The 14,027-nt window shown below is 44.6% G+C and overlaps 1 protein-coding gene across 1 annotated transcript; it reads left to right on the top strand.

Moving 5' to 3' along the window:
- The first annotated feature begins 4,330 nt into the window (after positions 1-4,330).
- On the top strand, positions 4,331-13,449 carry RIMOC1 (RAB7A interacting MON1-CCZ1 complex subunit 1). The gene is made up of 6 exons (XM_081881661.1): positions 4,331-4,534; positions 5,783-5,889; positions 8,230-8,376; positions 9,521-9,652; positions 10,440-10,554; positions 11,360-13,449. Exons 1-6 carry the CDS (start codon positions 4,438-4,440, stop codon positions 11,644-11,646), a joined length of 885 nt encoding a protein of 294 aa, XP_081737787.1. The 5' UTR covers positions 4,331-4,437; the 3' UTR covers positions 11,647-13,449.
- Positions 13,450-14,027: the final 578 nt, after the last annotated feature.

Below are 14,027 nucleotides of genomic sequence, written 5' to 3'. Positions count from 1 at the left end.
CCAAGGTTATGCAAAGGTTAGACTGTTTTACTGTGCATTTGTTCCCATTTGTTTGTGTGGAAGTCATGACAGCAGAGTATTTTTCTGCTTCAGAAACATGTGAAGAAGCACAATGGCTTAGAGCAGGGACCGATCCACTGTCTTTCAGAGCCTGTGGGGGTCAGACTATATTTTTGGGAGGAAAATGAATGAATTCTTTTGCCCCACAAATAACCCAGAGATGCATTTTAAATAAAAGGACATATTCTACTCATGTAAAAACATGCTGATTCCCGGACCGTCCGCGGGCCGGATCCGATCCCCAGGCCTTAGTTTGCCTACCCATTTTTTAATTTAGAGGATCTCAGAATGCCAGATTCTAAGCTCATTAAGGTCATGGAAGACAATCAGGGTTGTCTGAAATTGGTGCGGTCAGGGAAGGTAAATAAATACACGTACTAAGCACATAGACCTAAAATGTTATACAATAAGAGATTTGAGCCAGAATGGGTTTATTGAAATGCAGCATCGTCCAACAATGGAAATGACAGCTGATATTTTAGCAAAGCCTTTGTTGAAATGAAAGAAAGTTTTGAGAAGTTATGTGCTAAACTAAATTTTATTAATTCAAATTAGGCACAGTGAAGAGATTGTAACATTTGTGACATTTATTAGGATGTCTGGCATCAGGTGGGCAGGGCTTATGTGTTGTGCTCTGGAATCGGCCCCTCCTTTTGGGTGTTCGGTTAAGTTCAAATGGACAGGCCAACTGTCATTCTTGCCGCATGATGCTGTTTTAGTTTCTCTCAGACAGTATGTTATGTTACAATTTTCTTTATTATTAAAGCTTTGTTTGACATATACAGTACTTGTATTGAACAAATTCCTAAAAGAAACATTGCTAAAAGAAACTCTGCTAAAGAATGGTGGAATATCCTAAACTGGGTGGGGGGGATATTCCCAGACTCGCCAGCATGCCCCATCCAGAGTGTCACTGAGGCTAGCTGTGCCCTGCAGGTGGCTTGGGTGCCTTGCAGGTCCTGCGCTGCCTGAAAAAACAGTGTAAGGCTGGCATCCGCCTGCCGCCTCCCCCTCAGCTGCCCTCTGGGTGGAGGGTGCCGGGGAGGGATGCAGCAGCTTGGGCGCAAGCCCCACGCTTCTTTGCAGGCAACATGGGAGGGACACAGCTCCAGCAGCACACAATCCTGAGGTCTGTGGACCACGCAGTGTCTCTGAGGAAGGCATCAGGGTGGCACCTTTCTCCATCATAATGGCTGTGCTAAGTAGCATCTGTGCCACCTGTCTTTTGGGGGGGTTTTGCCCTCCATTACCTGAATGAAATGAAGGACTGGTGCAGCCAGGGGCTGGAAGGCGGAAACATGCAATTCTTTAGAAGGTAAAAAGAACCTACTTGTCTTCCTACCTACCCAGGGGCCTAGAATGGGGGGGGGGCATTGCCCTGGGCATTTTTTTCTTGGGGGGTGGGGTGGTGGTACATCAAGGCACCCTGCCCCGTTGTGAGTTGGAGGGCGCCTGGGAGGGACAGTGGCTTGGGCGCTGCCCCCCACGCTGCTTTTGCAGCCAGCGCAGGGCCTGCAGGGCACCTGAGCTGCTGCATCCCTCCCAGGCACCCTTCTGCTGGAGGCCAGCTGAGGGGGAGGTGGCAGGCAGATGCCAGCCACTAGGGCTCTCTATGCCTTCGGGGCCCAGGAAATCTTTGTCTACTCCAGAAGATCAGCCAATGGGAGTTCTGGAGAACCTTGGGCTGGTGAACTCACAATGGGGGCCATGCATGGACAGGGAAATTCCAGAATGCCTTCAGTTGGCTTTGGAGTCAACTGCCACCTAGCTGAGTTCATGGCTGCTCCAAGTGCACTTTGGGACTTAGTACAATACGCTGCTGAGCTGGCTGATTCTGAGGGTCCCATGAGCCGCCATGACTGTATCCTGAGAGTGTCACTGAGTTATTTGAAAGGGGAGGGGAATCTACCTGTCTTCCTACCCACCTACCTACCCATCCACCCCATTTATCTTCATCTCTTCCTCCAAAGAGGTAAGACAGCAAATCCAGTTCTCCTCTCCCCCATCGTATCCCCACAACAACCCTGTGAGGTAGGTAAGGCTGAGAGACAGTGACTGGCCCCCAAGGTCACATCCTCTTTTTCAGTGTTAAAAATGGTGTCCAGGCGGATTTTTAGAATTCGGCAAAGCATCCAGTTGTTTGGTTTGGTTTTGTACGGCTGCTGTCGGCAATGAACTCTCCCAAGCCTTGGGCACGCAGGGCATCGCTGCTGCAGCTTGGGGTGGCGCCATTTCTTCTTCTTTCTCGGCTGTTTTATTCTGGGACTAAGAGGGATCCTAGCAAATAATAATAATAATTTATTATTTGTGCCCCACCCATCTGGCTGGGTTTCCCCAGTCACTCTGGGCGGCTTCTAACAAAGATTAAAAATACATGAAAATGTCACACATTAAAAAACTTCCCTGAACAGGGAAAAGAAGGAGGGAGTCCCGCAAAAGGCAGGTCAGGTCATCGTGGAGAGTTAGCCATCTGGTTTCCAGGATATAGGCCTCGAAACCCGCAACGCGGGTGAAGGCAGTGGGTTTCTTTAGGGTATTGTAACCCAGGGCGACGACAAAACTGGCAATCCCTCCCATCTCCTCCGTCGGCAGCCTTGCAGTTTATGGGGACGTCGGTCACCTCGCAGCCGGCGCGAAGGTCCCCTCCGGCCAATATAATGTTCTGCCGCCGGCACAGATCAGATCAGACACCCGGAGCAGGAGGAGAGCAGAGGCAGCGGGAGCCGGCGAGGTGGCTGCTGCTGTGGTAGTGGCGGCGGCGGCGGCGGCGACATCTCTTGCCCGCTCGCCCTAGCTTGGTCTCCCTCAGCGCCGGGGCTGGCCTGGGACAGGCCCCGCCGGGCCTCCATTCCCTCGCCCTGACAGGACGTGGCGAGCGGGGCGGAGGGCGGCCGAAAGGGCGACGAGGGTTAACCCCGCCCGCTAACGACAGGAAAGTGACGGTTGCCGAGCGGTGGGAGGGGCAGCGTTCCGTGCGCGGCTTTGAATTCAAAGTCAATTCGAAGCGGCGCGAGGGCGGGCAGGCGGGGCGGGGCTGCTCTGCCCTCGCCCTACGGTGGCTCCTTTGGGACATACTGCGCAACGGCGGAGCGCAGCCTCCCCCCGTGACTCCGCCTCTAGATTCGCGGCCAAGCAGAATCTCCACGATGGGCGATGCAATTGCGGCCGCGTGGAAGTTCGAGAAGTCGGGGTCTAATAAAAATATGGTTCCCACCCCCTGCTCCAAAATACAAATAAAATCCCCTCGAAATTTTAACGGTTATGTTTTTACTTTTGATGATTATTGCCCTATCAACTCTTGCTTTCCCGTGATGGTCATTTAATCTGGAAGATGGTAAGACACAGGTAGAAATACACGTCCTTTACTTGTTCCTATTCGGTTTCTTAATCGGTCGAGAATGCTTCCTTCCTACTTAACCACCACCGCATAAGGTAGGCAAAAAAAAATATAATCGAAATTATAGATGGGGCCTTTGGAGGCAGAGATAATGGGTGGCTTAAGCTAGTTTATATTCAAGATAGCTTTGGTTTATGGTTCTTCTAAACAGCTCCTCTGAAAGACGAGGGGAGAAAATACAGTATTTATCTTCATCATTAATTAATCTAGCCTTGTCTGTGTCCTCGATGGGGTGGTGAGTACATTTGACTGAACTCAAGCATCTTAAAGAAACCGAAGGGGGGAGGGAATTAAGTGCTGCTCATTTTATATATTTAGGCTGTGAACGTCATTCCCCCATTTTGAAAGAGCGTTCAAGTTTGTTTGTTTTTCTTACTTCCAAACTCAAAGCTCAAAAACAAACAGGACCCTGTCCTAAACAAAATAAAAAAAAATTTCCTTCCAGTAGTACCTTAAAGACCAACTAAGTTAGTTCTTGGTATGAGCTTTCGTGTGCATGCACACTTCTTCAGATACCAGGACCCTGTCCTGGCTCCAGAGCTGATGGGTGCAAATGAGCTGCTGACTTTACAACAACTGCCCCCCCCCCCCCCCAAGGCGGTGTATAGTCCTTTAGACCTACAGTCAGCTCGCCTTTCAAACCGATCTTGTAAAGAAAAAGAGACAAATGCTCCACTGTGAATTAAATCCGGACCAAGATCTGCGGTATCGATGGCTGGGGGGGGGTGTGCGCGTGCGTGTCGCAAAACCCGGAAGTGGCCTCGGCGGTTTTAAAGCCCAGGAATCCAGGCAAGTTGCCCCCTTCTATACTTTTCCTATCTCTCGTGGCTACAAAGCCTCCGCGGCGCGATCCTCCTCCTCCTCCCCCCTCCCCTCCTTTGGGCTGGAGCATATCACGTGACGAGGAAAAGAAAGAAAGAGGCGTGGTCTGCGCTGCAGCTGCCAGCCCGGACCTGGGAGGCGAGCTCCGCGCGTTCCAGATGGCCGGGGCCGGTTTCGCTGCCGAGCTGCGGCTGCGGCTTGCGGCGCTCAAAGGCAGGCTGCAGCGCTCGAGCCAAAGCGAAGAAGGCTCCGAGGGTAAGAGCGGGGTGGTTAAAACTGCGAAACCCGCTGCGGGGAGAAGCGCTTCCTGTTTGCATTGAACCTCCCACTCTCCCCTTGAAGCTTAATTGGGCGGTCCTTGGTTTTAGGGTTTGTTTTTTTCGTAATTAAAAACCTCCCATTTCTTAGGTATTTTTCACCGGCGGCGGCATTTGTAGGGCATGTGCCCAGTGCAGCATTTACGTATAAGCTAAACAAGCTATAGCTTAGGGCCCCACTCTCTTGGGGGGCCTGCAAAAAAGGGGGAAAACGATGTACATTTCCAAAATATAAGAAAAAACACACAAATAAAATAAAACCTACATACTGCAACAGTGTTTTGTGTTGTGTAGGCTCCTATGATGTAAGTAATGGGCCCCTGCCTGCTAGCCTGCTCCCTAAAATATCACTGGTTTGCTCATTTCAATATTTAGGGTGCCCACATTCTGCATGGATTGGTTGCATGGCAACATGTGCAAATGGCTTTAGATACCTATTAGATCCATAAATCACCATATAGTATATATTCAACACAAAAAGCCAACAATTTGTTGTTGACAAAGGACAGCTGGACATATAAAGGGCCCTGCTACCTTCAGTAGCTTACGACCTCATCAAACCTAAATCCGGCCCTGTATATGCCCATGGAGGTGCAACCAGAAGCAAGGCCTTCTTCCCAGCTTAGATGTCTAGGTCTGCATAGGATCGCAAACCTAAGGACGTAGGAAACTGCCTTATCCACACCATGGGCGCATATAGTTTATTGTTGCCAACACTGGCTGGCAGCGGCTCTCTGATGGATTCAGTCAAAGGCACCTTGCCAGCCCTACCTGGATGAATCTGAGGCCTTGGCATGCAAAGGAGGTTCTCTGCTCCTGAGAGCAGCTGCGTTCTCCTGGATTTGTAAAGGGGTTCTCATTCATTATCTATGTTGTGAGGGTTTTGGGGGTTGGGGTTCTGTATCACACCTGAGCCCCTTCTAATTTCTTGGGGGCCATGGATCCAGAAATGGTTAAAAAATATAATGGATTGTTGTACTAGTCGGGCATGTTTTTTGTGGCACCTTTGTAGCTCAGTATGAGACTTTTGCTTCGAACCCCACATTGGGTTGTGCAGAAGCTTTTGCATGAGCCACTAATGTTTTACAGGTTCTGAATACTGTAATATCTCAATGATGTTTGTGGGGGAAATACTGTTTCATATGGATTGTGTTTTGAAAAGGTCTTTGTCTCTTTTAATCAACAGATCCCTTCTTAATGCAAGCTTCTGCTACACTGGAAAACTTGACAGACCTTTGTAACCAGCCGGGAGAAAATGGCACACTTTCCAAACTCTTGCAACTTTATACGCAGGTACTGTGCAGTGCTGAATTTTCAGCTTTTCAGGCTGCAATTTTAAGCATGCTTGGACAATAGGATTCATAGTATGTGAATGGTAATATGGTTCGTACTGGCGAGTAAGAGAATTTCCCAGTGAAAGAGTCACTATGAAATAAATGCTTTGTTTGTGGTTAAACTGGAATGGGGTTAAAATTAATAGCACTGTGAATACATCTTAGAGTTGTATGTTTAAAGGAACAGACAGGGCAGCACATGAACTAGTTTATGGGTGTGGTATAAATATTAATTTTATTTATTTATTTACCCTATTTTGTATGTATAAACTGAGGTGCTGTTGTCAAATTTCAGTGACACAAATAAAAAACTAGCTTAATGGTGGTTAAGATGAGCTGACGTTTGTGATTCCATTGACTTATTAAATTTGCTCAAATGCAGTTTTCTGCCTTGATCTTTCTGTGGCTTAAACTGTAGAGCAGTTCTATATTCTAGTTACTGTTACTGTTTCTGTTTCATTTTCTAATTTTATTTAAAAGAAATTAAGAGTGCTTGATATTGTCAGTGCTTTGGGGGGGGCGCATACCCCTAAACATTTTGTGAATCTTTGTACTTTTGTCCATTTACTGTATTTATTTTCCCCGATTTGAACTATAAAATGGTGATTTTATTGAGTCAAAAAGAGAGTACCCCTAAACATTTTTTTAAAGAAAAAAAAAAAAAGCACTGGATACGGTTATATAGCCATGACATGATAACTTCTGACCTTCACTGTTCTTAGATTTGCTCAGACTGCTTGCCCCAGATAAGAGCTGTTTGACAGTGGAATTTGCTGCCAAGGAGTGTGGTGGAGTCTCCTTCTTTGGAGGTCTTTAAGCAGAGGCTTGACAACCATATGTCAGGAGTGCTCTGATGGTGTTTCCTGCTTGGCAGGGGGTTGGACTCGATGGCCCTTGTGGTCTCTTCCAACTCTATGATTCTATGATTCTATGACTTAAGACAGTGGTTGATAAACACAGCAATACTTGCTAGCACAAATTCTTGCCAGCGTAGAGCAGGCATATAGGAAACTGCCTTATCAGGCTTTTATTGATAAAGTCAAGCTTTGCCCACTCCGATTGACAGCAACATTACAAGGTCTTTCTTATCACCTAGAACCTAATCCCTTTTTTACTGGAAATGCCAAAGACTGAAGCTGGGACCTTCTGCTTGTAAAACATGTCTTATACCACTGAAGTCGACCCCTTCCAGAACAGCCTTAAAACTGAGGTGCTGAGCTGATTCATTGCATCAGTATATTTGTCAAGGCAGAGAATAGCAGACCTGTTATGCTAATACCCACCACAGGATGCTTAATTTTCAAATTCTGAGGTTACAGAGAAGGTATTGGTGACCTGGAAGTGTTGAAGGTAAATGTGGTCTTGCACTGATTACTGATGCATGCCCCCCCCCCCCCAGTTTGTATATTCTAACATGCTATCCTGATCTTGGGAAAGGGATTCTAGGATACAGCAATGAAAATACTTGTACAGGTTGAATCCAGCCCAATGCTGGCATTAGCAAATCCATCCTTTGCACTGTGGTTTGTAAACTTATGGTTTAGAAATCCTTGCAGCCTGGTCAGGGGAGAGGGGAGAGTGTAGAAGGGGTTTGCTTTAAATCCCCTTCTTAGAAAGTTGCCTTAACATAGTACTTTGCTTAGTTGTTTAGTCGTGTCCGACTCTTCGTGACCTACTAGTAACATAGCGTGTGGTCTGTGTGTGTGGTTTGGGAGCTGCATGGCCTGGGGAAAAACAATGCTATCCAGGGTTGCAAAGACTGCAGAGAGAATAATTGGGTGTACTCTTCCCACCTTAGATCAAATCTATGCTGCCAGGTGCCATAAGAAAGCGGCAGAGATAGCACAGGATAATACGCACCCCGGAAATGATCTCTTTCAGCTTCTGCCTTCTGAAAGAAGGTATAGGGTTATAAAGGCCAGGACTAGCTGCCTGAGAAACAGTTTCTATGCAAATGCAATTCTGGTTCTAAACGCAGCATAAGGGGTTTCTACAGTATAGTGTATTTTAAAATAGGGTTTTAGAGTTTTTAGGGCTTTTTTTAATGTTTTATGTAGTTTTGTAGTAGTTTTATGTAATTTTGTGGTAGTTTTATGTAGTTTTTATGTAGTTTTGTGGTAGTTTTATGTAGTTTTTACGTAGTTTTATGTAGTTTTTCAATTTCATTGTCCTGCATGGGACAATGACAATAAAGATATATCGTACTACTCAGAGCTTACTTGGACAGGGTGAACGGTCAGCTAGGAAGGACGGAACAGGTTGCGGATTGTGGTGCTGATATTCTGCCACCTTTTTAAAGGCCGTCCTGGATATCACATATTTTGAGGAGAACCAGCTTGTCGATGAAGACTTTCCAGAGGAGTCCTCTTTGCAGAAAGTTGAGGAACTAATCAACGCACTTTCAGAACCAGAGATCTTGATTGATGAAAGCGGTACCTCTCAAGAAGTGAGTACTGTGTTAAGTCTCATTCACCTATATTTCTTTAAATTTCATGTAACACACAAAAACAATCTATAAGCCCTCTTACCTTCAGTGTCTCTGCTCAGATTGTATTCCCATTTTCTTTGTTTTGAATTTTTCAGCCTATAGCATTCAGTGGTATTATCAGCAATAAGTACTGACTTGACACCCGATGGTTGTGTTGAACTGTATTAACTTTTATTTAGGGAAATTCACTGTTGTCAGGCCTCAAGCTAGAATTCTTGTGTTGGTGGTGGGGTCCCTAAGATGTGAGAGGATAATGCCATACAGTGGCCCGCATCTAAATAAAAGCAACATAACTTAATTTAAAGTTTTTAGGTACTATTTAGCTAAGTTTTATTCCAGGTAATTTCCTGCTGAAATTAATGGAACTCACCTGGTTATGTTCATGAATTTCAGTGGCTCTACTCTGAGTAAAACTTAGTTAAATACCACCCATTGAGTTGCCTTAAGATTGAATTTTAATAAAAGAAAATGAAATTATATATTTAAAATAAGCACCTGTTGCTTATAACTTTACCTCAGTGCATTTCTACTCATTAGCTAGATTACTGGAAGACAGTGTGACACAAATCCTATGCATGTTTCATGCAGAAGTAAGTTTCACTGTAGTAAGATTTGCTCAAGGGTACATTGGATTGCACCCATTCTGATAGGACCCTGCCTGTCTGTTTTGTTTTATTTCACCACAGTAAAAGCGCAGTCTGTAACCCAAAGTGTTTGTAACCTGAGGTGTTTGAATATAATGGAAATAATGCAATGAGGGAAGCCCAGGGGGGAAATAAATTGAGACAGGCTTTGCGTGTGGCAGAGTTTTAGTTGTGCACCCAGTCAGCTCTGTTCAATATATGTAGTTCTACAAACAGTTGGGTTTCCTGTGTCTTGTGAATCTGAATCCCTGAGAGTGTGGATACAGCATACGAATCTGATTTGTTTCATGCCATTGGGAGACATTCATAGTAAAAGATATGAAACACTTTTTTAAAAAAAACAACAACCTCAAACTCATTCCACCAACTCATTTCCAAATAGGCTATGTTTGCCCTTTTTATTCAAGGTTTAGGCATCTTAATCAATGTGGATATCTGATTTATTTATTCATTTCCAGCCACTCGCAGTGCTTGGTGTAGAACTGCTGGAATGTCTTTACTGGAGGAGAGGAGCCTTACTCTACATGTTTTGCCACACGGTGAAAGGAAGGAAGGAGAGGTTGATGAATAAGACTGATTTGTTCAAAAAGGTAAATCCCTTTCTGCTTAAAAAGTTGTTTTTGGCACCCTTCTGTTTTGAGACAACGGTGGAGAGAGCAGGGTTTTGCCTTCAGTCCTGCCCAGCAGAGCAGCAGGACTGCAGATACAGCCGTGGCTACAACACTCTATCATGCTGTGTTGCTGCCCAGCCAGGGTTAGGATTGCTCTGTTAGTTGACATCATGCAAACTTGGTAAATAAAGCCCAGCATGTTTAGGATTGCATAGATCCTGCCAATCTTTGTCCAGATTTACTTTACAATTTAATGTTTGTCTCTTTTCCTTAGTATATTTGAAAGGTTTGAAAGGTTACCTGACTGTAGGTAAAGGACTGTACCTCAATGGCAGACCCCGTATTTTGCTTACAGATAGGTAGCCGTGTTTAAGGTGCTACTGGAAGGAATTTTTTTATTTTGTTTTGCCCGTATTTTGCATTCAGAAGGTCCAGGTTCAATCTTTGCCATTGACAGGAGTCTTGCCCAGCCTTGAGACTCCAGACAGCTACTGCCAATCAGTGTAGATAATACTGAGCTGTAAAGTCCAGTCGCCTGGCTCAGTATTAAAGCAACAGCTTGTGTTTGCCTTCTTTAAGAGTTGTGTAAATTAAGCGGTTCTTTTGCACCTGACGGCTCTCATGCCATGACTGAGTCCTCCTTGTCATATTTAGTACTGTTTCTTCAGCTTTGTGACTAGAAGGGGGGGGGGGCACTCTTTCAGAATGAGGAAATGAAGTTTGAGACTAAATACATAAAATGCAGTGCTTATATTTTCTCTTTCAGTTTCTTAATGAAGGAATCCAGTACTTGGTAAAGATGCTTGAGTTCAGATGTTCTGATCACCCCATTGAGGACTTTGTGTTTCAAGACACGGACACGGCTAGATTAATACATGAAGGTAAATATTTCGTACGGTGCTTTTTTGGTCTACTTTTCTTTTAGAGGAGTTGTTTAAAAGAACCACAAATCAAAGATAATCTTGGATATAAGCTATTTTAAGCCACCCATTATCTTTCCCTCCAGAGGCCCCATCTATAATTTTGATTATTTTTTGCCTACCTTAGGAGGTGGTTGGTTAAGTAGGAAGAAAGCATTCTCAACTGATTGAGAAACCAAATAGGAACAAGTAAAGGATATATATTACTACCTGCCTTATCTTCTACATTAAATGATCCTAACAGGAAAGCAAAAGAACACAGTTGATGCGACAATAAGCTTATTTTTGCTTTTGTTATCACAGTCTATAAAAGTATCACCCTTGAGTAAATTGTGAGATTTTTGTCAATGGACAAATGCTAAACCATGGTTTACTGTTCCATGCATGGGCCACTGGCTTGCACACTCCCCTTTCCACAAGAACTACATTGGTATCCCAATTGGAATAAACCACCTGTGACCAGTATCTTGGGAGCTTTATGCTGCACACTACAGAACTTATGAAGAGGGACAGAATAATTCAAATAAATGCTGACTTTTGTTAGATAGATAGATAGATAGATAGATAGATAGATAGATAGATAGATACACACACACACACTGTGTGTATGTATTTACCTTTGGTGCAATTTTAGGGATTTCTCTTGTATGTTTGTTGCTCACAAATTGCAGCCTTGTCATTTGCGAAATGTAGCTATTAGATGGAAGTTGTACCTATTCAGCACCACTGCTTGCCTTCAGCTGCTTCTCTTCCCTACCTTTGGCAGGCATATTTAGCGACACCCACCTGCTGGCTATGATGTACTGCGGAGAAATGTGCTACTGGGGACTGAAGTACTGCAGAGAAGTTAAGGAACGAAGTCGAAGCGTAGAGGCAGGATCAAGCAGGGAGCAACCCGGAAGCTCACAGAGCGAAGTTCTGGACCATCGAGAGACGGGAGAGAAAGTGCTCCTGAAATACATAACTGTGTGCGAAGGACCGTTGAGACTGCATGACTGGGATACCAAAAACGCAAAGCTCATACTGGACTATTTTAAGCAGTTTTCTGCCTAATTGACTTAAGGCCACTGAGAAATGGGGGGGGGACACATTATTTTTCCTTTTAGAGGCTACATTCCCTTGCAAATAATCCATTGGGGACCACATGGCACGGGTGGTTAGAGCACTGCTTTTTTTAATCTCCCCACAAATTACTTTTCCCCCTTCCTCCAAATCTTCACTTAACCACGGTTGGCCTTGGAAGTTCTGAAGCGACAGGAATGTTTGTTGGGTTAGGTGCCAAGGATGCTTCCCCTACCTATTCCCAGTGTCTTGTCTGGCTCATTCTCCTTGTAGCAGCTTCCACTTTTGCTGGAGAGAATTGAGAGTCAACAAAACTCCAGGCAGCTTGGAGGCCTGACCACAAAGAATGGGAACTAGAGTTTCCCAACTCTCCTTCTCCCAGCAGCCATCGCTTTTGCTGAGCGGAATGAGGGAGGGACTGGGAAGCAGGGGGCTGGCTTGCAGCAGAGGAGATGGAGGGAGTTGCAGAGGAGGGGGTTGGGGCCTAGGTGGAGGCACCCGAGGCCAGGTGGAAAGGTGTTGTGGGCTGGGGTTGGCAGAGAGGCTGGCAGTTCCTTGTCCCTGATTTAAGCAGATGGTGTGCCTTCCCAGAAAACCGGGGGCAACCTTGTATAGCTCCTTGCAAACCTGAAGGTGTAATTTGTGCCTTTAAACAAATACACAACATTTCAGAGCATATCTTGACTTAATTTCTGTACTGTTTACGAAACTGCCGTACAAGTTATTTTACAGTAATCCTTCTGAAGCTGCTCCAGTTGCCGACAGAGTATAGGTCTCCAGGTAGAGTTTCAGGTAAACCTTAGTTGTTGGCATCCGTCTAGAGACAATGGAGTGCGCTGGGGCGGGGAGTGAAGTCAAACTGCTGTGTTAGCAGCACCAAAGAAAGATGTTCTGGTTAAAATCCATATAATTTAGCTTTGCTTGGTTTGGTACATAAAACACATGCGAAATTGCTTAGAAATAACTAAAAATGATTACCAAGTAGCTGCAATTACATTACATATTATTATTATTGCTGTTATTAATAATTATTATTATTTTACCCATTGAAGATACCTAAGACTTTGGAGGAAACCCAGTTTGGCATCAACCCCGTGCACAGAGACAAGCAGCACACAAGGATGCAAAATAAAAATTAGATGTCATTTCCATGTTTGCAGGAGTTCTAGGGTTGCTACCACTTCTGGAGTGACTTTGATGTTGCTGAATTTCTGCTCCCCAGCAGAGAAGTGAAAACTGCAGCAATGTCTCAGTAAAGTGCTCTGTTTCTGGGTGTCTTCCTTTTCTAGAATATTTCATTCTCCCAGCCACTCAGCACCATGTGGCCACTGAATGCGCTCAGTCCTTCCTGGGCTGCTCTGGCAATGTTTTGTTCTTTGACAGCCCTTTTTTGCATTTTGCTGCCTGTTCATACTTCCCTCTTCTACGTGGATTAGGTGGAAGACAACAGAATAACCTTTCCATTTAATGCTTATTCATTAGCATGGTTTAATTCCCACCTTGGAACTGTTGCATGCTGCAGGGCAGGCCTAACAATAAATATATGCTTGCATCCTACATCAGGTTTTTAAAGGGCTTAATTGGCACGGGAGGGACAATTTGGGATGACAGCACGGCAGACAGCTCCTCCTCGAAAATCACTGTCCTCCACTTGCAACATTTAGGCTTTTTAAAAAAGGTTGGTGTGCAATGGAAGCATCTTTTTATTTATTTTTTAAGTTTGTATGAATAAAAATGTATCATTGCAAAAGAAAACCCAACTAATAACATTTCAATAAATTGAAAACAACGTAAGGTTGTACATTGTCATTGTACTTACCGTATTATTCCAGTATATCAGGAACACTCCTTTCTCCATAATTTTAGTGGGTCAGTTTGCATTCTCCTATAGTAGGTTAATTTAGCCATTGTCACAAGAGACAAGACCTTTTTGAGCCTTTCAAAAATAATAGGATGTAAGCTCTTTTTCCAGGTTTGGTTTTTTTCAATTGTAATTTTTGTAGTCATAATTAGGTCAGATACCATTTCTGTATCATTTTGAAGCAATGTTCAAAGCCAAGTCTGCTGGTTCTTTTTTAAGATGGAGAGCTGCATAGGGTGGTGGGGCTGAGGCACAGAGCTGATGGGGGGAGGCAAAAAATGGAAGGGGGTCAAGCTGGGAGGATGGGATGGGTTAATGTGTTTTGAAACAGATGGGAGATAATGAATGGAATGGATTTGTGGAAGTGTTGGTGACTCCTGCCATGTCATAGAATACTGTAGAGTTTGAAGGGAGGACAAGGGTGAACCAATCCAAACCCCTGCAATGAATTTTCTGCCCAACGTGGAGCCTGAAACCACTTTCCTGAGCCTGAGTCTCATGCTCTGCCGAT

This window comes from Podarcis erhardii (assembly GCF_964252035.2).
Source record: "Podarcis erhardii genome assembly, chromosome: 11".
Classification (NCBI taxonomy): Eukaryota; Metazoa; Chordata; class Lepidosauria; order Squamata; family Lacertidae; genus Podarcis; species Podarcis erhardii.
This window is presented reverse-complemented; position numbering and strand designations above follow the sequence as displayed.

Bases quoted from the DNA above. Each gene is read 5' to 3' on its own strand.
- RIMOC1 (XM_081881661.1), top strand. From the start codon at position 4,438: ATGGCCGGGGCCGGTTTCGCTGCCGAGCTGCGGCTGCGGCTTGCGGCG. The intron at 5,890-8,229 runs GTACTGTGCAGT...ACCTTTTTAAAG, and splicing joins TCTTGCAACTTTATACGCAG to GCCGTCCTGGATATCACATA. The intron at 10,555-11,359 runs GTAAATATTTCG...TACCTTTGGCAG, and splicing joins GGCTAGATTAATACATGAAG to GCATATTTAGCGACACCCAC.